Genomic DNA, 19,365 nt, shown 5'->3' with positions numbered 1-19,365 from the left:
TCATCTTTATTGTTTCAAATTATTATAAATAAATATATAGATATTTAACGAGAATCCCATTGTCTTCCAGATAACAAGCTTCTGGTTGACTATTTTTTCCCCTTAAATTATAATTTATTGGTTAAATAATATAATAATAATTATTTTTTTCAGGTGGACAATACATCTTAAAATAATAATCACTTGTGTTGTTTTTTCACCACTCTTTCATAGTTTATGACGTAGCACTACTTCTTGTGACACTGTCATCACTAGCCTGCCATCCTCTGTCCATATTTTCCCAGTAGCCATTCCTCTGCCATTACCTTCATTTGTAAAATAGAACATATTACTATGTATAAAAGTCATTTATTTCTGAATAGAATAATCAATAAGGTTATATTGCATGATAGTGCATATAACCTAATGTAAGTAGGTTATATGCACTATCATGCAATATAACATTATTATACAGTTATATACATATATACTAATTAAATTAAATGTTGTTTCACTATTGTCAATCACATTTAAAATACAATATACATCAAGTATATATCCTGTATTTGTTATATTCTGAACCCCTATTAAGGGGACACCTTTGGGACCAAACATAGTGGTCATAATATTAAAATATATATTGCCCCTTTTTGTTTAATGAAAAAGTGTCCAAAAGCAGGAGTTCTACGGTATATCCAATTTTTAGTAAATATTTCTTCACCTCATGGAAATATAACCTTTCATAATTCACCTCATGGCATTATTTGCACCATTCCACTCATAAACATTCATTATTTGTATATTACCTGACCAGTGACTATCAAAGTCGAATAATAACCAGTCATCCGCACGGAATGGAGCATGGAACCAAATGGTGTGATCCAAGGAGGTTAACATTCCCAGTTTAACCTTGATACTGCTAGCATATACGCATGTCGTTGCTAGGTAGTTGTCGGACATGTAGGCTGCTACACACCTGTGCATATTCATATCATCACCTACAAAGAAAAGGATATGATGATGAAAATAATACAAACATTACTAATTTCTCCAAAAGTGCACCTTTGGCATGAATTAGAATATACAGTGTATTTGATGAACTTCAACATGGACTTTCTATCAAAAACACATAATTCATAGAGAATTGCACAATAATTCTGTATTTTACTTCGAGAGAACTCTTTTTAAAAATAGTAGTGTTTAGTTTCATGGTTGCATTGTACTAAATAGTATTATATATTTTGTCCTATATTATATTGTGATGTATGTGCATGTATCATAATCCTAATCTTAACAACATACAGATGATACTGGAATGCCATATGCAGAGATACAGTACAGAGGCTAAGGAGCTTTTATATCCTTAAAATTGTTATTCTTACCAATGTTACCTACAGCTCGTACCCATAACACGATTTTTGATGTTTTGTCTGTTGGTTTAACGAGCGAGACTGGATCAACACGTCGAAATTCCATAGTTATTGCATTTTCAAAATGAGACCGTGCTCTATCCTTGATTGCCTGCGGTACACCCGGAGTACTAGATTATAAAAAAATAAAGACAAATTTATTTAATAAATAATAAATTCATTCAATTGTAGTGAAGCATTATTTGTTAATTCATGTTCAAAATTGAACTTTTACACTAACCAAATATTGCTATTTAGCATAATTCAATTTGCGTGTTTACATTCCTCATCTTTATCGTTTCAAATTAATTAATTAAATTTCAGTATATCACCGAGCGGTTTAGAATTAATGTTCTTTGCCTGATGTGTTTATAAATATATATACATATCCAATTTTCAGACAGCAGTCTTTCGATCTTAATAGATCTCGTCAGGTTTTGAAATGATATGTACCGCAGAACATGGGACATGGTACACTGAATAAGAACACAAAAAATGCACAAATTCAACGAACATGCTTTGCAAAATGCTAATAGTATTCACAACGAAAATTCACAGTTTCGAACTGAAGAGTACTCCACAAAACAACATACTATGTATATAACAGTAGCCTATATATAGTATCCAATCTGTAGACAGTACTGTATATATAGTGTATTTTAGTGTATTCAAGTAATCGCAAACATACGCCTCTAGTTTGTGCAGAAGTTGCTCATCTGAGAGCAGATTTGAAGGTAGCGGAACATCTGGCATCTGGCATTGGTGTTGAAAATGAGATACCTCTTGACGATGGAATGATATAATCATGGTAAAGATAGACTTTCCATTCTGCACAGCTTGAACAAGTCTAGTTGCATAGCTCTGTCCATCTCGTAGATTCTCTACTTTGTAAACAATTGGTTTATTACGATGACCTGCAAAAATAATTTAAAAAAATTGTATAAATGACAGCTGAGCTGAAATTAAATAGATTCCTATTGCAGGGAATATGATCTTTGTAGTAGGCACACAACGTGCCAAAATATCTAGGCACCGGCACCCTACACAAGAATCATAGACAAATATGGAATGCACTACATTAGACAGTTCTACTACTGTATAAATAATTTCAAACAATCATATGACAAACACATTTAACACATCCAAGAGAGGAGGCAGTCAACACGAGTATTAACTCACTTGCCTCCTGATTCACTTACAAGGTAAGAACAGAGAGTAATATTAATACTGTAGTATTAACAATTTGCATTACCTGCTCGCAAAAAGTAACAGTGTAAGGAATGAACAGATAGATTACTGTTGACTGTATTACCAGCGGCAACCTGTGCTTGCCCCACCACTTGCCCTCCATAAACACGTTGAAGATTACTTGATTTCCAACTATGATGTGCTCTGTTTAACACATTTTTGAAAAGAAAAAAGGTGTCAAAATATTATTATTAGTATCAGTACTAGGCCTAGGCCTAGTACACAGTCTAGTAGTAAACATAGTATTATAATAAAAAATAATGAATGTGTGGCTTATTAATATTATTGTCCCAGTCACTGTCACTGCCAATGGACCGCCGCCATTATGGCCGGGGGTGTCCAAACTTCTAGGCACAACTCCTGGTAGTTTACGACCGGATCGAGGACAGTGCGATCGGTCTACCAGCGTTGCCTAGCCACACAGCCAGAGTGAGTTGGCCTAGGCTAGTCTAGGGCACAGATAGGCTAGGCATAAACTTTTGTAGGCATTATTTAATACTATTATAGGCCTATTCTAACCTGTATATATTCTCTTCTATTTTCTCCAGGTTTAAAATACAATTTACTAAATAAGACCCTCCTTGAGACTCTTCATTTACATAAGATCTAGGCCTAGCTGATACGGGTACGTCCATTTTTCTAAAATATACAAACCACCCACCACCGATCTCTGTTTGAATATTAGTATGAGGGCTGTTTTCGAAAACACACATGTGTGTCACCCACCACACAAGTGAGTAGTATAACCGGGACCTCTAAAGTTGTTGATGTTTTCTAAAAACGAGTAACAATCGGTAAATATAAAATAGTTTTATATTATTTAATGGTTATTTGAATATAATATAAAAATAGGACAGAGGTCCAAAATTAACTACTGTATACATAGATAAAGCTATAGGCTAGGCCGTAATACGACGACGACGAAGCTAGCTAGGCTATACTAGCTAGTATTAAGCCTTGGTGTGTATAGAAGTGGTTGGTTGTTTAGGCCGGCCTACCACCTGCTGGGTTGGGAAGGTTAGCTAAGCCGGCTAGGCTAATATAACTTATACCTGTGCCTACCAAAAGCCATCAAAGCCAACAGGATAGAAAAAGGTAGTCAGGGATGTCGATGTCCATCCAATTAATAATAACAATGTGAATTGTATGTAGGCCTAATTTAAAGGTATAAGAAAATGTATTCTGTTTGTTTTAGTTTTTGATAATATTATTAATTATGTAAGCAAAATAATCTTTTTTTCAGAATCGGAGATCAAGTGAAGACGCCATGTTACAAAGATTACAAAACTGTCTTCTAATTTCAAGTAAATCGATTCAAATATTAAACACTTCAAGATTACCCACGTCGTCTCCTCTTCGGATAAGAAGCAGTTTTCGACTTTTTAACAGTTCACAGCCAAATTCTCCCTCTATAAAATCAAGGAAAACCCTAAGGTTGTTCCTGTTGATCAGTTTGCCATTGTCAGCTGGCGGTGTAACATTTCTGACACTCAGTGATGTCCAAAGAAGAAAGCAAAGATTGATGTTAGAAGGTGTAGGTCGATTTATTAGGTAAGCAGAATCAACAACAACAACTGTATATAATGAGTAAAAGTTAATCAAAGTATAAACATATCTCCTGCTTGACATCATCATTGGATATGGCCGTCAACATGGCAATATATATGTTGCCATGTTCAGTGTTGCAGCCACCAGAAATAAGGTGGTGCGGTTTTTGCAAGAAAAGGGAACAATCTCCAGTGTGTAAGAGAATAATGTTTAAAATCTCGCTGATCACTTACAAAGCGTTACATGTACTTGCCCATGATTATATTCGCGAGCTCATATCTGAATACAGAGTCGCACTCTTTAAGGTCTGGTGATCAATGTCTTCTAACATTACCAAAATCATCCACTGCTTATGGTAGAAGGTCTTTTGCAGCAATAGCACCTTCATTATGGAACAAACTTCCACACTTTATGAGACTTGCTCCTTCAGTCAGTATTTTTAAATCACGACTGAAAGCCCATCTGTTCTCATCTGGTATTAATTAACTTATTCATTCATTCCTTCCCCGAAACCTTGACTCAGAAATACCGCGATGGTGTCCGGCGGGGGATAGTTTAACCCTAGTTTAAGTTAGTGCATGCTTCATTTACTCTCTATTCTTAATTCTGGCCCCTAACCTTGACTCAGAAATACCGGGATTGTGTCCGGCGGGGATAGTTTTACCTTAGTTAAGCATAGTTACATTCTTTCACATTATTGATTGTTTCCATCCCCGAAACCTCGACTAAGAAATACCGGAATGGTGTCCGGCGGGGGATAGTTTATTACCATTAGTTAGGGTCTAATGTAAAGCACCTAGAGGGGTCAGTGATCCATTAGGCGCTATATAAATATTGTTTATTATTATTATTATTATTAAAGTCCTATGTGAAAAAGCGGTCAGGTTAAACCTTACCAACTGTACTGGTGGCTACCGCCCTGATGTTGACGGTTGTACTCCTTACCAGCCACTGCACTACGCATGGTGCTAACAAATTTTATAAACATATGGCCAATAACAAAAGTATGCTGTTGCGTGTTTTTTTAAACACTTTTTTGTTCACAGACCAGCCATAGAGATAGCTTCATTGTCGGAACTGTTTTGTTATATTTTACCCATGCTTTAACTTTGTTTTCTTTTTAGATCATTATCTGTTGGTATCACAATTTCACTTGATTATTGGTGGACATTTAGAGGTCTATCTGAGAACAGTGAGATGTACGATTTAAAAATCAAGGAATGTCATACGAGAGCAGCAGATAGAATTGTTGATTGTGCAATTGCTAACGGTGGCCTGTATATTAAGCTAGGCCAGGGTTTGGCTGCGATGAACCATATACTTCCTGAAGAATATACGAAAAGATTACATGACCTTGAGGACATGGCTTTAACAAGGAAATCAAATGAGGTTAATAATATTTTATTCACAATGATATATAAATCACAATCACGGCAAATACTGAAAAACGAAAATGCTGTGTGTATCAGTGGCTGGATCTCAATGGTGATTAAAAAAAAAAAGCACTGAAGAAATGACAATGTTGTGGGTATCAGTGGCTGGATCTCAATGGAGATACAAATAAAATAAGCAAAAAATGAAGTCAAAACGATAAAGTAAAACAGCCAGAAAGAAATTGCAGTTTTATATATGTAGTATGCATTTTTTTTTAAAGTTTTCGTATGATGATATATGACCTGAGGTTTATGAGCACTAAGATATAACTAAAGAAAGGCACACATGTACTTCCGAAATGAATTGTTCCTAGTCTAAGGTTTGTTATCTAAGGTGGTGAAAATTGTTGTCATGGTGGAGGTAATAGATATAAAAATCTCTCTCTCTCTAATTCTGTAATTCAGATTTACCAGTTATTTAATGAAGATTTTGGCATAAGTCCTGATGAAATGTTTGCAGAGCTTGACTGTGAATGCATTGCAGCTGCAAGTTTAGCCCAGGTGTACCGAGCTGTTACTCACGACGGAAAAAAAGTTGCTGTCAAGGTGGGTTAATTAATAATTTTTGATAATCATATTTGTAGACATATTGCCAAGGATAGTTATAAGGTGGCACAAGATGAACAAGATGCTCTACACAAAGTCTTTTGGAGTAGAGCTTTTTTGAAATTGTGAGAAAACATTTTGAACATTTGAACCCAGCACCTTGAATCACTTAAGCTCTGTCTACCCTATCAAACTTTATGTGACAAAAAAATGTGATGTGCCTATATATGGACATGATGATGTCATATCATATTTGAGCATATCACTACCATATTGAGCACATCACACTTTTTTTTGTCAGACTAGTTTGATAGTGTAGACAGAGCTTTAGCTATGGATCTTGACCAACAAACTACAACTCCCATTTTCCAGCATAAATGCCACACAATAAAGAAACAATTATTCAGGTCTTTGCTAACTCTATTTTTGTGAGTGTTCCCAAATTGTCAAACTGGAACTTTAATGAATTTGAATTTTAAAAATTGATATTGGAGCATTTTAATGTTTAGGTACAGTACATTGATTTACGTGATAGATACAAAGGCGACATAAGGACATTGGAGATACTCTTGGATTTGATTGGTTGGATGCATCCATCGTTTAACTTTAGATGGGTGTTAAAGGTATATTGTTTAATTACTTATTCACCACGTTGAAACACTCATCCGATAACCAAAGTTAAGCAACGTTGGGCCTAGTTAGGGCTTGGATTGAAGACCATCTGGGAATATATGGAGCTGAGGTCCCATTAGGAATTTGAAATCAGCATTGTAGACAGCCTCTGCATCTAGTATCGGCCTCAGACGTATTGGCCCATGCCTTTCCTCTGGTCAAGGTGGACACTGGAAGGGAGAAGCCCTTGATCAATGATAGCACCAATCAAGGTTCCTTAAAGAATCCTGAATCTTAGTTTCATCCATCATTCAGATGAATGTAAAACTAATTGACATTGTCATTCGCAACAGTTAAAATTATTCATTGAGAATTCAAAATGAGTTACCTTACTGGAAAAGAATGTGTTATTAATGACGCTATAGTTTTTTTTTTATAGGATATGAAATCCACATTAGCTGAAGAATTAGATTTTGAAAATGAAGGACTGAACAGCGAGAAATGTGCGTATGATTTGCGTGAACTTCCGTATGCCTATGTTCCAAAGATCTTCTGGAAATTATCAAGTAAACGTGTGCTGACTGCAGAATACATTGACGGCTGTAAAGTTAATGATGTTGAAGCGATAAAGAAAATGGGCTTAACGGAAGCAGACGTAAGTGATAAAGTTTATTTTTAAGAGTGGCATAATGCACAGGCCAAAGGCCCCTGGTTTAGCACTCCTAAGGGACCCTCCAACGCTGGGTAGTTTCATTGGGCTGCTCATGCTCTAGGGCCCCTGGGTTTAGCCAGTGAAAACTCATAGCCGTTGCACCACTGCATGTTTATACAGTAAAGTTTTTCAGTAGCACAGTCAATTCTCCCAAACTTTTTATGTCTAGTGTTCCAGAAACACTGTGTTTTTAATGAAAAAAAATATTGGACCGTTTGAGATAAAGTCCGGTATTTAATCATTTAATCATAGTGCTGGTTTATCAGTGTTTTCAAATTATGATTTTAATGTTAATTTTGAATATGTTTAATATATATATCACATTTTAAAATAAACATTATCTATATTTCAGATTGATACAAAATTAATTTGGTTGTTTTCAAAGCAAATTTTTCACACTGGATTCTTACATGCTGATCCTCATCCTGGGAATGGTAAGATTACACTAGTCAATTTTTTTTATATTTCTTATTCACGTTACAGGAAATGACAAAACTATATCATGCTTTTAAACCAAGTCTCAGTTGAGGCTTAGGGAGTGGATTAGTTACAACTGTGACCCTAGGTCACCATTGAACCCTGGCACTAATTCACAATTGAATCCTAAATAAAACAACACCTTTAAACTGTTATTGAATGCTTCTATTATCCTTAGTTTTTGTGCGAAAGAATCAGTCTGGTAAGGCAGAGTTAGTAGTGTTGGATCATGGTCTCTATGAAAAACTTAATGATGGGTAAGATTATTAAATAGAATGGCTCATTTAATGTGAGAAAGGGTAAGAATATTAAATAGAATAGCTCATTTAATGTGAGAGAGGGTAAGAATATTAAATAGAATGGCTAATTTAATGTGAGAAAGGGTAAGACTATTAAATAGAATGGCTCATTTAATGTGAAGAAGGGTAAGACTATTGAATAGAATGGCTAATTTAATGTGAGAAAGGGTAAGACTATTAAATAGAATAGCTCATTTAATGTGAAGAAGGGTAAGACTATTGAATAGAATGGCTAATTTAATGTGAGAGAGGGTAAGACTATTAAATAGAATAGCTCATTGATAATGTTCTGTTTTGTTTGTTTTTAAGGGATCGTATATCATTATGTAATTTCTGGAAAGCAATTGTTCTCAAGGATACTGTTGGAATGGAAAAATATGCTAAAGATTTAGGGGTCAAAGGTTAGTTTAGAATTATACTTTTAGTCGCGTATATTCACTGATGTCGAATGTGACCCACACCCATACTATATACTATTCCATATCTAGAAAAATCATAAATTATTAGTTTTCGTTAACTGTATGGATAGAACTTATTGAGGAGGGGAGAGAGGGGTTGATGTAAAGTTTATAAGTTACCTCATTTGAATAGAATTTAGGATATTTGTGGATTTTGGACCAATAGACGTGACTGATTGATTTTTATATAAGCTTTTTAATTATACTGTACTCTTTTTTTAAACCTGTCTTTACCTTGACCTGTATTTGTTTAGATTATATGACGTTTGCCATAGCTCTTACTCAACGTCCAATCAATATGCATGCTAGGCCGGGAATGCATATAAGTGCAACCTTAGATGAAAAGGCAATGAAAGATATGCAGACAAGTGTGAGCCAAGAATTTGATTCCATCATGCAAGTTTTAAAAGAAGTACCGAAGGCTATGTTACTTGTTTTTAGGTAAAATATTAAGACGTCTCTCCTGAATGGGAAATAGCTTTATTTGTCCTTTTTTTTCTATTTCATTTAGATTATAATTTGTCTATTGTATCTTTAATCACACAATTCTTGAGAATTCTGGCTTATGAGTGAAAACACTCAAATACACTTATATTATTTTAATATTGAAATCTACCCCTTGTCTAGCTGGTTAACGGAGTGGAGCTGTAGCTTGGTGATTAACATGCTTGCCTTCCAATCCCAAGGTCCAGGGTTCAATCCTGACCTAGTGCCATGGTTGGCACTCACAACTCTTTCAATTTCACTCCCTAAGCCTCAAATGAGACTTGGTTTTAAGCATGATAAATTATAATATAGCTTATCCATCCTGTAATTGGTGAATTACTTGCTGTTGGATGCAACTGAAAAAAAAAATGTACTTTGTGTAGAACAGTTATATTTATATTTTGCAGAAATGTAAACACAATAAGGTCCATAAACAAGGAGCTGGGAATGCCTGTTGATCGCTATACACTCATGGCTAAATGGTAAAGCCCTGTCTACACTATCAAACTTTATGTGACAAAAAATGTGATGTGCCCATATATGGACATGATGATGTCATATCACTACCATATTTGAACATATCACTACCATATTTGAACATATCACTACCATATTTGAGCACACACACATTTTTTGTCAATCTAGTTGAAGTTTATAAATTGTTTTCATATCATTTATTTATCATCATACTTTTTATAAATTTCAATGACTATCGGTATGAATGAGAGATACTATAGATTAAGCACAGAAAAACACCTACAAAATGTTTATTTTTAGGAGAAAATAATAAAAGATAAATTGTCATCAGTTTGAAGGTTTTGTCTATGCGATATAACTTTTATAAAGCATTTTTTAATTTCTTACACGTTTTGCCTTGCATATGCTTAACCTATTTTTTCATTCTAGCGCTGCCTCAGGTGTTGCGATACAGAAGGGACGTAACCATGTTGTTAATTATGCTCTCTCATTGTATGGCAGACTCCGGTTTGATTTCCAATTACGGTAAATTTATTATTATTTTATTATTAAAAGTTGTTATTATTTTATTACGTCTTGTGCCCTTTTCACATCGTTGAGAAAAACTCACGTACACTGGGATGCGCACTGGGGTGCACACCATACGCCCTTGTGTGTGTAAACTCTAGTTTGCTAGGCAATATGAAAGAGGTATAGTATCAACAACCATGTCTTAAGCTCTGTCTACACTATCAAACTATCAAACTATATTTGATGTGCCCATATATGGACATAATATTAATGTCATATCACTACCATATTTAAGCATATCACTACCATATTTGGGCACATCACACTTTCTTTGTAAAACTGGTATAGTGTGGATAATTTTGGATGTAAATTACTTTGAAAGTTACTTGATATCTCTGTATGAAGAGCAGAGTCAACAACTGTATTTGTACTATGTAGGCCTAATAGTAATACATTCCTATTCTTGGTATGCTAAGATTTTTAATCCAGGTTTGTTTTGTTTATTCATAGGTTAAATCAAGTACAGAACTGGTTTTTACTTTCATACCTTGGCATCCTGCAGTATTTAGGATACATACCGAATCTGAAAGACATCACAGAGCATCTACAATCTTGATGTTAACTTTATATTTGACCATCATAGAATATTTTATATCTTTATTAATGTAAATATTTATTTAATATCAACATTTTTAGAAGATTCAAACTGTAAACGACAAAGAGTTGGAAATAAATGGAAATCATAAACAAATGAGGAATTTCCTTCCAGATATAAGTATGATTTAATTGTGAAAATTAAGAATAAAAAATGAATAATAATAATTATCTGTAATTAATGTATTTTATAAGCAATGCACTCTTTGTATTTATTAAAATTAATATTTTGTGGATTATATTCAATAATTGAAATATAAAAAGTGTTTTCAATATAAATATTTGTTTGTTTTTATTTATTGTATTTGATCAGATTTTGTTCTTTTCTATATTGTAATAAAATAAAAAACTGTCAAAAAAACAGACTATTATTGCTAGATGCAGAGTTTTAGTACCTCGTGTGCAGCGAGAGCGGTCATTTTTTTTGGTATTTTCAATATCCTTTGTTTTTTACGTACCTGGGAAAATGTTTGAACATTGACCTTGATGACAATCCGTTTTGATCTTTAACACCACACACGTTTCCTGCAAAAAAGCTTCAATCTCACAAGTAAAAAGAACATAATGCTTTCTAGATATGTAAGTCATTTTCTGTTCATTTGTTAATGTTATGTTTTGACGTTAATTGTGCTACAAAAATACTAATGTTGGGCCTAAGCCCATCCATGGAGTAAAGAATAAGACTCCATGCTAGCTAGGCCTAGCCTAGCCAGTCTAGATTCCTAGATAGAGGCTAGCTGTTAGTGTTAGCTCTATCTTATCTAGACTTGCCCCAAGTCTGTATTTATTGTCTTTTTTTTAATTTATTTGTTTTTATTTCGACCGCGATTTTTGTCTGAAACCAAACTCAAGTAATACACGTATGAAACGCCATATGTGCAAAAATATTTATATTTTTACAAAACTCCGTCTGGAGCCCAGACTATATCTTATCTAGTCTAGGCTACTCAGTCTAGGCCTACCTAGCCTAGGCCTAGTAGTAGTAGAAGTATTTTATTAGAATAGTAACACGAGAAACGGACGATCAAGACCCACTCACGCGGACGATCTGGTCCATATCAAAGCGTTGTTAACTTGTTAGTACTAGACGTAGCTAGGCCTAGAATAGTGTGAATTATAAATATACAGTAACAGTATTTATGCTGTCTTTCACATCACATGTTATTTTAAGATAGATAGGGCTAGGCCCTACTAGACCCAGCCTCACTCAAACATTTTACGATTTTTCTTATACAATACAAGTCAATACAATGTATGTAAAATATAATTGAATGCTGCGTTAACATTTTAATTTATTTGTTGTGTTCATTATTTTCACTTTTAAATTTGTCTTGTTTATTCATAGGTTTTGCGGAATATAGCAATGGCCAATCATCTGTCGCGAATGAGCAGAAGCTTCTCTGCATCAACCGTTGCACTTGATAAATGCTATGAGCTAAGAACCTATGCTGTATTGCCGGGTGCATTCCCAGAATATGTTAGCCTGACTAAAGAGATGATGCATCTACGAATTGCTCATTCTAAACTGATTGGGTATTGGCTGGCTGATCTGGGTGCTCTAAATCAAGCAGTCCACATCTGGGAATATGGTACGACATCATTTTGTCATAATAATGTTCAGGAAAGGCATTTTGTAGGGTGTAGATACATTTTTTTTATACCAAAATTAAGTAGGCCTATATACTATAGTGGAAACCTTCCTAATCAGGAGACACCCCTATTAAAGGGACACCTCTGTTAAAGGGACACTTCCTGTGAAATGAACATTAATACGGCCAACCCCTAATCCGGGAATCCTATCAAGGGGACGATTTTTTGTTGTTGTGTCTAGAAGCTATCCCCATTATTAAGGTTCTACTGTATTATAGCAATCTTGTTAGTTCCGCACCTTGGTGGTTAATTTTTATATGTCTGCTTACAGATTTCTTTGCTGTTTTTATATACATTTATCAATTTCAGATAATTTCACTCATCGTAAGAAAGTTCGAGCTAATTTAGCTTCCGATCAAAACTGGTTGGATAGTTATGCTTCAAAGATGACAAAAATGTTGGCATACCAAGATAATTCAACTATGAAACAGATGCCCTGGTCTTCCATAGAATCGCAACCACGCAAGGAAGCGGGTACGGTAACTTATTCACATATAACCAGCAAAACAACAGACCAGCAAATGACACAATTTTCTGTACTGAATCTCCACATATCGCTTGCTTGTTAAGAATATGGATGCAGATAAATACTATTATAGTACCTAAATAAATTTGATAAATCATTTGAGTGGATGATTGTGGGTCACATAGTACGCTTTTTTGGGTACGAAAAAAAATCTTTTCGGGTTTGGACATTTTTTGTTATACTATTGCTTTTGAAATACAACAGCGCCACCTATTTTGTTTTTTGGTTCGCCTCGTTGAAATATAACCTTAGTTCACCTCTGCTATTATTTGTACCATTACACTCATAAACATTCATTATTTGTATACTGATACATTATTGAACAATATATTTTAGGTATTTATGAGTTAAAGGAGATGATAATGAAACCAGTGGGACCTCATGTATGGGGTGATGTGATGCAGAGGTCAGTATTGACCCAAGCAGCTGCTCATGAAAAACGCAACTATGGTAAACTCATGGGCGCTTGGATGGGAGACTTTGGAAAATCTTCTTCATGTAAGATTTTTTTATTTATTTATTCATTTAGCATCCATTCAACAATACATTTATAATACATAACAAAGAAAAAATACAAACAATTGAATAAAACCAAAGTGAATGGATGCAAGGACGACCTATAAAATCAACAAGTCAATTAATTTCCAATTGGGTCCATTGCAAGAGAAATCGGAGATGTGAAAGTGAACAAGGATCATAAGAAGGACATATGGAAATGAAAAATACATAACAAAAATTACATTAAAAATGTAAAAAAGGTAATATAAAAAATATTTCCTTTTTGTTAGATTTCAAACAATGTAGTATGCTGGTCACTGGCTGGAGATACATATTTTCTAAATGATTGTTAAACAACTTGATGTACTGTATATGAGATTCATTTATTCTGTTGTACCAATGTTTTTTTCTTCTAGTTTATCAATTGTGGAATTTTGAAAGTCTTGATCACCGCATTGCACAGAAAGCTGAAATTGAAAGTTTACCAGAGGTCAGAGAAACAGGTAGTTGAACACATTGTTATACAAGTATAATCCCAAATTTAGATACAGCTAATGCAATTGGAGTATAATCCCACCCCCTAAGTGGGCTTATTGATATATAATGTAGATTTATGTCAGTCTAGAATCATTTTCTTGGTGCTTACTGTATTTAAACAACTTTTAATAAAGTTGTAGTGGAGCTGTTAGCTTGGTTGTGCCTTCCAATCCCAAGGTCCAGGGGTCAATCCTGACTTTTGCTGTGACTCTTTCAGCGCCAATCCCTAAGCCTCAAATGAAATAAACATGATAAATTCTAAAATAGTTTATACATTCTGTAATTGGTTACTCACTTTTGGATGTGTGTTATCTTTAACAAAAAACTTATTTTATAAATCTACATTATTTCAGGTGCAGCAGTTGAGAAGTTTATGACAGAACATGTGACTTCTAAAGCACTCCTTCCAATGCCGTTTTCTCCTTTACAATGAAGAGGTTTGATAGAATTAGCCTAAATCTGTATTTGATAGCACAAATACAGTAATGCCTAAAATCTCAACATTTTCCTGGTGCAAAATGTACATACAATGAAATACTGCAATGGACAGCTTTTCACACAATTTCAATACTTATTTTATGCCTAAAGCTCAGTCTACATTATCAAACTTTATGTCACAAAAACTGTGATGTGCTCATATATGGACATGGTAATTTCATATCACTACCATATTTGGGCACATCAGACTTTTTTGTCAAACTACTTTGATAGTGTAGACAGAGCTTAATGAACATCTCTTTATAAGATTTTACTTTGCTGCACCATTTAGTCTTCCATTGTTATGCATTGCTATTATGGTAATCATGTATTGAAAATTGAATCAAATTTATTTAATATTATATTTTCTTAAAGAGAGCCCATTTAAAAATACATTTTTACATATATTATACATGTGCCTTAAAAAGATAGCTGCATTTTTTCATTATGTATATAAAACAGACATTAAATTATATGTTGATTGTTGCATATTATTTAAAGGTTCTTGTCGCAAAAAAATACTAGTTGCATACTGTAAGTTCATTAACAATGCAGAGTTGAGAATATCCAACATCTTCATTTGCGAAGAAAATTCTCCAGAAAACGTGTTCGAAACACAACCGAAATGTGTAAATGATTGAAATGAGCAGAGTAGCGCATTCAAAGGTTTCGTTTTCAGAAATAATAAGGCACCCACACCTGCCATTAAAACCAACTGCATGAGAAGAATAAGTGGCATTGCACCTTCTTGCATGAATTTTTGTGTGGCTAAGCTTGGTTACCACTGGACGCAAAGCTCACTGCAAGTGATTTGACCAATCATGATGCAATGTAAAGTGGCGTAACGTCTATGAGCACTCACTGGCTAAACACAAGGGCCCAGAGTTTACAGGAGCACTGAGCAGGGGAAAAAGGCACAAGGCATGTGTATCATCCAAATCGTTGCTTTAGAAACACTATCACATATGGTCTATGATACACAAAAGTAGTATTGTTGTAACATTGTAAACATTTATATTTATTAGTATCTTTTTGTTAGCAGTGAAATGAGTACATTCATATAGGAGGGACAATATGAATATAAGTTAGTTTATTATATAAATACCAAAATAAAACCCAGCTTTACATATAATATTTATTCCGTATCTTCACTTCTTTCCACACCGCACCATTTACTCCGAATCTTCGCTAACAATTTCTTTCCACACCGCACCATAATGTTTTCCCAGATTATTATTATTATGATTCGAAAAAAGTGGTTTAAATAAACCACTAACACCATTATCTTCCAAAGCTTTTTCCGATTTAGCAACTTTTTTCCTTGGCAGACAAACGGCAACCGACTTTGGCGCAAGCGTGGTTCCAACAGTGATGTCATCAACAGCTGTTGATTTTACGGGAAATTTTTGGGAAACCTTTTCTTGGGAGACAGATAAACTTCTTGATTTCGTTAAAACTTTTTTGCTCTTGTTTTTAGCAGATCTGTCAGTCTTGTCTTTATTTGAATATTTCCTTTTTTCAGTTGCTTTTCCCATCCATTTTTGTCCATCACTCTGTCCCTTCTCTGGTGGCTCTTTCTTTCTCCATATTTTTACAATATCAATACCATCTTCACTTTCATAACCACTTCCTGATTTCTTTGAAACTTTATTGCTCTTGTTTTTAGCAGATCTGTTAGTCTTGTCTTTATTTGAATATTTCCTTTTTTCAGTTGCTTTTCCCATCCATTTTTGTCCATCACTCTGTCCCTTTTCTGGTGGCTCGTTCTTTCTCCATATTTTTACAATATCAATACCATCTTCACTTTCATAACCACTTCCTGATTTCTTTGAAACTGTATTGCTCTTGTTTTTAGCAGATCTGTTAGTCTTGTCTTTATTTGAATAATTCCTTTTTTCAGTTGCTTTTCCCATCCATTTTTGTCCCTTCTCTGGTGGCTCTTTCTTTCTCCATATTTTCACAATATCAATACCATCTTCACTTTCATAATCACCTTCCGTCATCTCCATATCCAACTTTATTTTTTTATGACCGATGTCTTTATAATCTGCTTTCTTTTTGTTACTTGTATGTTTTCCTTTTTTGTTGGATGATTTATTCACCTTTTTAAAACTGTTTTTCATTGAATTAAAATATGCTGAAAATTCTCTGTTTTTCATTGAATTCATATATGCTGAAAATTCTCTTTTACACAAGTTTCTAAAAAAATAAAAGTTAAAATATCATTTATTATTATTTATATGATAATTTGTACATTTTTTGTGGTAACAATTTTAAATTACAAATTAATTATAATTTATTAGTATACGCAACAGTATACAGTGTCGCCTTACCTTTTCAGAAAAATGTTTGATTTAGACGGTTTACGAGATTGTTTAACATATTTCGCTATTGCCCATAACCTTTTCAAGTTTAGTTTTTTAGATTTCAACTGACTGAAAAAATAATAATTATAATTAAATTAAGTAAAGCAATTGTAATAATATTCATTTATTTAATTTACGTAAATTATCTCAATGTCAGAATTTTGATATTTGAATATCAAAAGTAATAGAGCTGTCTACACTATCAAACTTTATGCAACAAAAAAATGTGAGGTGCCCATATCATATAATATTGAAAACGATGATGTCACATCACTACCATATTTGAGCACATCACAACTTTTTGTCAAACTAGTTTGATAGTGTAAACCAGGGAATTTAACTCTTCCCTGTGTAAACAGAGCTTAAGACAACCCAATTAATACTTCAAGTTTGATCAATAGTGTATAAAGCTTTGTCTACACTAGTAAATATGTGATGAGTGATATGACATCATCATGTCCATATATGGGCACATCACCTTTTGTTCTCGCATAAAGTTTTATAGTGTAGACAGAGCTTAAAGCCCCCTTCCCTACGTTTTTTAGATCTAATTTAAGATCACAAACTATATTTAATGTAAAAATAATACTATATGGTCCTATTGCGATAACTTTTTTCGTCTTTAAACGGTTAAAAATGTGAAAAATAAGTCGATTCTAATAATTATAGCGGCCCGCTATAAATCCCAAAATGCATTGCGCGCGGATTGATATTTTTGTTTTTCACCTGTAATTCGCCCACTTTTCGATCGATCGTGAGGCCAAAACAAATGGAAGACTCCTAACTTTTCAGCGAAAATACCGGGTTTTCCCCAATTTGTATAAACGGAGTCTGGCAAAAATAGAAAGACAATTAATGCAGCAACTATACAACGTCAGGCTAGGTATATAGCTAGCGTACGATGTTCGTACGTTACCGATGTTTACCAGCTAGGCCTACAAAACTAAGCCTAGCTAGGCTAGGCCTAAGACCGTCCACGAGAGGTCGATCGCCGCGAGCTACTTAGGTAGTGCATTGTTTCTCACTTTTTATCATAATTTACCATAAAACGTACATTTAAGACAAGGAATGACATGGTTTAATGTTTTTAAAGTAATATACAGTATATGTATTATTTTCTAAAAAACGTCCAAAATTGCAGGGAAGGGGTCTTTAATAAAAGGTAGTCCCTTACCATCGATGCCTTCTTGGTTTATGCATCATAAACAAATCCCCTACACTGTCGTATTCAAGACCTGAATATCCAATGATTGACACTTCCAAAGTATCTAATAAAGACCCGTTTACACTTGGTGATCCCAAATCTTGATATTCACTATCAACAGGTTGACCTGTACTACTTTCAGAAATAGAACCATCATATGCATTTGATGTATCACTTTGGAATGTTGAACTGTCTGACCATGGAGTAAGTTTGTTTTTAGCTACTCCATAATCTGAAGAGGTAATATCATGCAGAGGACTAGGTCTAGATGGGAACATTTCGCCGCACTTGGTTGCTGACGGAGGTCTAAGGTCAAATGCATGATCTTTTACAAGTCGTCCTTTTCTTGTAGCAACTTGCTGCATACCAGATGAGAACATTTCACCGCACATGGATGTTTCCGACGTTGACTGAGGTCCATCTTTAAATGCATGATCACGTTTTGCTTTTCTTGTAGCAACTTGCTGCATACCAGATGAGAACATTTCACCGCACGTGGATGTTTCCGACGTTGACGGAGGTCCATCTTTAAATGCATGATCATGTTTTGCTTTTCTTGTAGCAACTTGTTGCAGACCAGATGCCGAGAACCTTTCACTGCACGTGGATGCTTCAGACGTTGACGGAGGTCCAGCTTTGAATGCATGATCACGTTTTGCTTTTCTTGTTTTCGAAATCTTCTTTAATTTTGGAAGACAATTATTATTTCTTAATTCTGAATACCTGGGTATGATATAGAAAGTCAGAAAATCAAATTCATGCACCCTTTTATATTTTGAAATACGCTTATTTGACAGCACCCCAATACAAAATTATAATTATAAACATTCTCATAGTCAATATTGATAGAAAACAATGCAAAGAAATTAATTTGACACAAAATACATTCCTATATGTGTAGGCCTATCAATATATTATGTAGCAGGCTCTGCAGGGTGCACTAACTGTGTGGTTACTGGCTTATAGTAGTAGCTAGAGGCCTAACTAACTAGCTAGGCTAGGCCTAGCTAAACTAGTCTAGGCCTAGCTAGGTAGAATTAATATTTCATTACTACGTATTAACTATTATTCTAGATATTGTCTTAGATAAACGTACAGCAATTCAAACGTCTGGTTTGTTAAAATTTGTTCATTTTGATAAACACTTAATGAATTCATTTCTTAAAAACCCGGGATGGCATGGCATGGATGGATTTTTCGATGCCAAGCCACCCCGGGTTTTTTTCGCGGGAAAAACCGACTTGTTGTCGATTGAGGGC

The 19,365-nt window shown here is 34.3% G+C and overlaps 4 protein-coding genes across 8 annotated transcripts; 2 read left to right on the top strand and 2 right to left on the bottom strand.

Moving 5' to 3' along the window:
- Position 1: 1 nt before the first annotated feature.
- On the bottom strand, positions 2-3,391 carry LOC144850923 (acyl-coenzyme A thioesterase 8-like). 2 transcript variants are annotated; one of them, XM_078708441.1, is made up of 6 exons: positions 3,294-3,391; positions 2,641-2,780; positions 2,077-2,302; positions 1,362-1,519; positions 786-977; positions 2-305 (listed from the first exon to the last, which is right to left on the bottom strand). In XM_078708441.1, the coding sequence occupies exons 1-6, from the start codon at positions 3,347-3,349 to the stop codon at positions 208-210; spliced, it is 870 nt and encodes a 289-aa protein (XP_078564567.1). In that variant the 5' UTR covers positions 3,350-3,391; the 3' UTR covers positions 2-207. The 2 variants fall into 2 exon arrangements, with proteins under 2 accessions (XP_078564567.1, XP_078564566.1); XM_078708440.1 differs by lacking the exon at positions 3,294-3,391 and adding an exon at positions 3,156-3,287.
- LOC144850911 (putative aarF domain-containing protein kinase 5) lies at positions 2,576-11,121 on the top strand. Of its 3 annotated transcripts, none has more exons than XM_078708423.1 (13): positions 2,576-2,590; positions 3,880-4,187; positions 5,309-5,573; positions 6,023-6,163; positions 6,673-6,786; positions 7,215-7,430; positions 7,840-7,921; positions 8,143-8,221; positions 8,573-8,664; positions 8,976-9,162; positions 9,615-9,689; positions 10,114-10,209; positions 10,705-11,121. In XM_078708423.1, exons 2-13 carry the CDS (start codon positions 3,904-3,906, stop codon positions 10,808-10,810), a joined length of 1,737 nt encoding a protein of 578 aa, XP_078564549.1. In that variant the 5' UTR covers positions 2,576-2,590; positions 3,880-3,903; the 3' UTR covers positions 10,811-11,121. The 3 variants fall into 3 exon arrangements, with proteins under 3 accessions (XP_078564549.1, XP_078564548.1, XP_078564550.1); XM_078708422.1 differs by lacking the exon at positions 2,576-2,590 and adding an exon at positions 3,218-3,430; XM_078708424.1 differs by lacking the exon at positions 2,576-2,590 and adding an exon at positions 3,715-3,731.
- A 188-nt stretch (positions 11,122-11,309) lies between these two features.
- Positions 11,310-15,025, top strand: LOC144850924 (protein NipSnap homolog 3A-like). 2 transcript variants are annotated; one of them, XM_078708442.1, is made up of 6 exons: positions 11,310-11,427; positions 12,194-12,437; positions 12,808-12,972; positions 13,361-13,522; positions 13,939-14,025; positions 14,413-15,025. In XM_078708442.1, the coding sequence occupies exons 1-6, from the start codon at positions 11,413-11,415 to the stop codon at positions 14,490-14,492; spliced, it is 753 nt and encodes a 250-aa protein (XP_078564568.1). In that variant the 5' UTR covers positions 11,310-11,412; the 3' UTR covers positions 14,493-15,025. The 2 variants fall into 2 exon arrangements, with proteins under 2 accessions (XP_078564568.1, XP_078564569.1); XM_078708443.1 differs by lacking the exon at positions 11,310-11,427 and adding an exon at positions 11,804-11,924.
- Positions 15,026-15,065: 40 nt separating this feature from the next.
- LOC144850909 (uncharacterized) lies at positions 15,066-19,324 on the bottom strand. Its single transcript, XM_078708420.1, has 4 exons — positions 19,203-19,324; positions 18,077-18,829; positions 16,870-16,971; positions 15,066-16,735 (listed from the first exon to the last, which is right to left on the bottom strand). The coding sequence occupies exons 1-4, from the start codon at positions 19,262-19,264 to the stop codon at positions 15,709-15,711; spliced, it is 1,944 nt and encodes a 647-aa protein (XP_078564546.1). The 5' UTR covers positions 19,265-19,324; the 3' UTR covers positions 15,066-15,708.
- Positions 19,325-19,365: the final 41 nt, after the last annotated feature.

The sequence above is a fragment of the Antedon bifida genome, chromosome 8, assembly GCF_963402885.1.
Source record: "Antedon bifida chromosome 8, ecAntBifi1.1, whole genome shotgun sequence".
NCBI lineage: Eukaryota > Metazoa > Echinodermata > Crinoidea > Comatulida > Antedonidae > Antedon > Antedon bifida.
This window is presented reverse-complemented; position numbering and strand designations above follow the sequence as displayed.

What these genes read in the sequence shown, in the direction of transcription:
- LOC144850923 (XM_078708440.1), bottom strand. Translation starts at nt 3,271, where the DNA reads ATGGACGTACCCGTATCAGCTAGGCCTAGATCTTATGTAAATGAAGAG. An exon ending in CTGTTACTTTTTGCGAGCAG is followed by an intron (nt 2,303 to 2,640) that starts GTAATGCAAATT and finishes TTATTTTTGCAG; the next exon opens with GTCATCGTAATAAACCAATT. An exon ending in ACGAGCTGTAGGTAACATTG is followed by an intron (nt 978 to 1,361) that starts GTAAGAATAACA and finishes TTTTCTTTGTAG; the next exon opens with GTGATGATATGAATATGCAC.
- LOC144850911 (XM_078708423.1), top strand. Translation starts at nt 3,904, where the DNA reads ATGTTACAAAGATTACAAAACTGTCTTCTAATTTCAAGTAAATCGATT. An exon ending in ACTTTAGATGGGTGTTAAAG is followed by an intron (nt 6,787 to 7,214) that starts GTATATTGTTTA and finishes TTTTTTTTATAG; the next exon opens with GATATGAAATCCACATTAGC. An exon ending in TATGAAAAACTTAATGATGG is followed by an intron (nt 8,222 to 8,572) that starts GTAAGATTATTA and finishes TTTGTTTTTAAG; the next exon opens with GGATCGTATATCATTATGTA.
- LOC144850924 (XM_078708442.1), top strand. An exon ending in AGTCCACATCTGGGAATATG is followed by an intron (nt 12,438 to 12,807) that starts GTACGACATCAT and finishes TATCAATTTCAG; the next exon opens with ATAATTTCACTCATCGTAAG. An exon ending in GCAACCACGCAAGGAAGCGG is followed by an intron (nt 12,973 to 13,360) that starts GTACGGTAACTT and finishes AATATATTTTAG; the next exon opens with GTATTTATGAGTTAAAGGAG.
- LOC144850909 (XM_078708420.1), bottom strand. Translation starts at nt 19,264, where the DNA reads ATGAATTCATTAAGTGTTTATCAAAATGAACAAATTTTAACAAACCAG. An exon ending in AACCAGACGTTTGAATTGCT is followed by an intron (nt 18,830 to 19,202) that starts GTACGTTTATCT and finishes TATCATACCCAG; the next exon opens with GTATTCAGAATTAAGAAATA. An exon ending in TCAAACATTTTTCTGAAAAG is followed by an intron (nt 16,736 to 16,869) that starts GTAAGGCGACAC and finishes TTATTTTTTTAG; the next exon opens with AAACTTGTGTAAAAGAGAAT.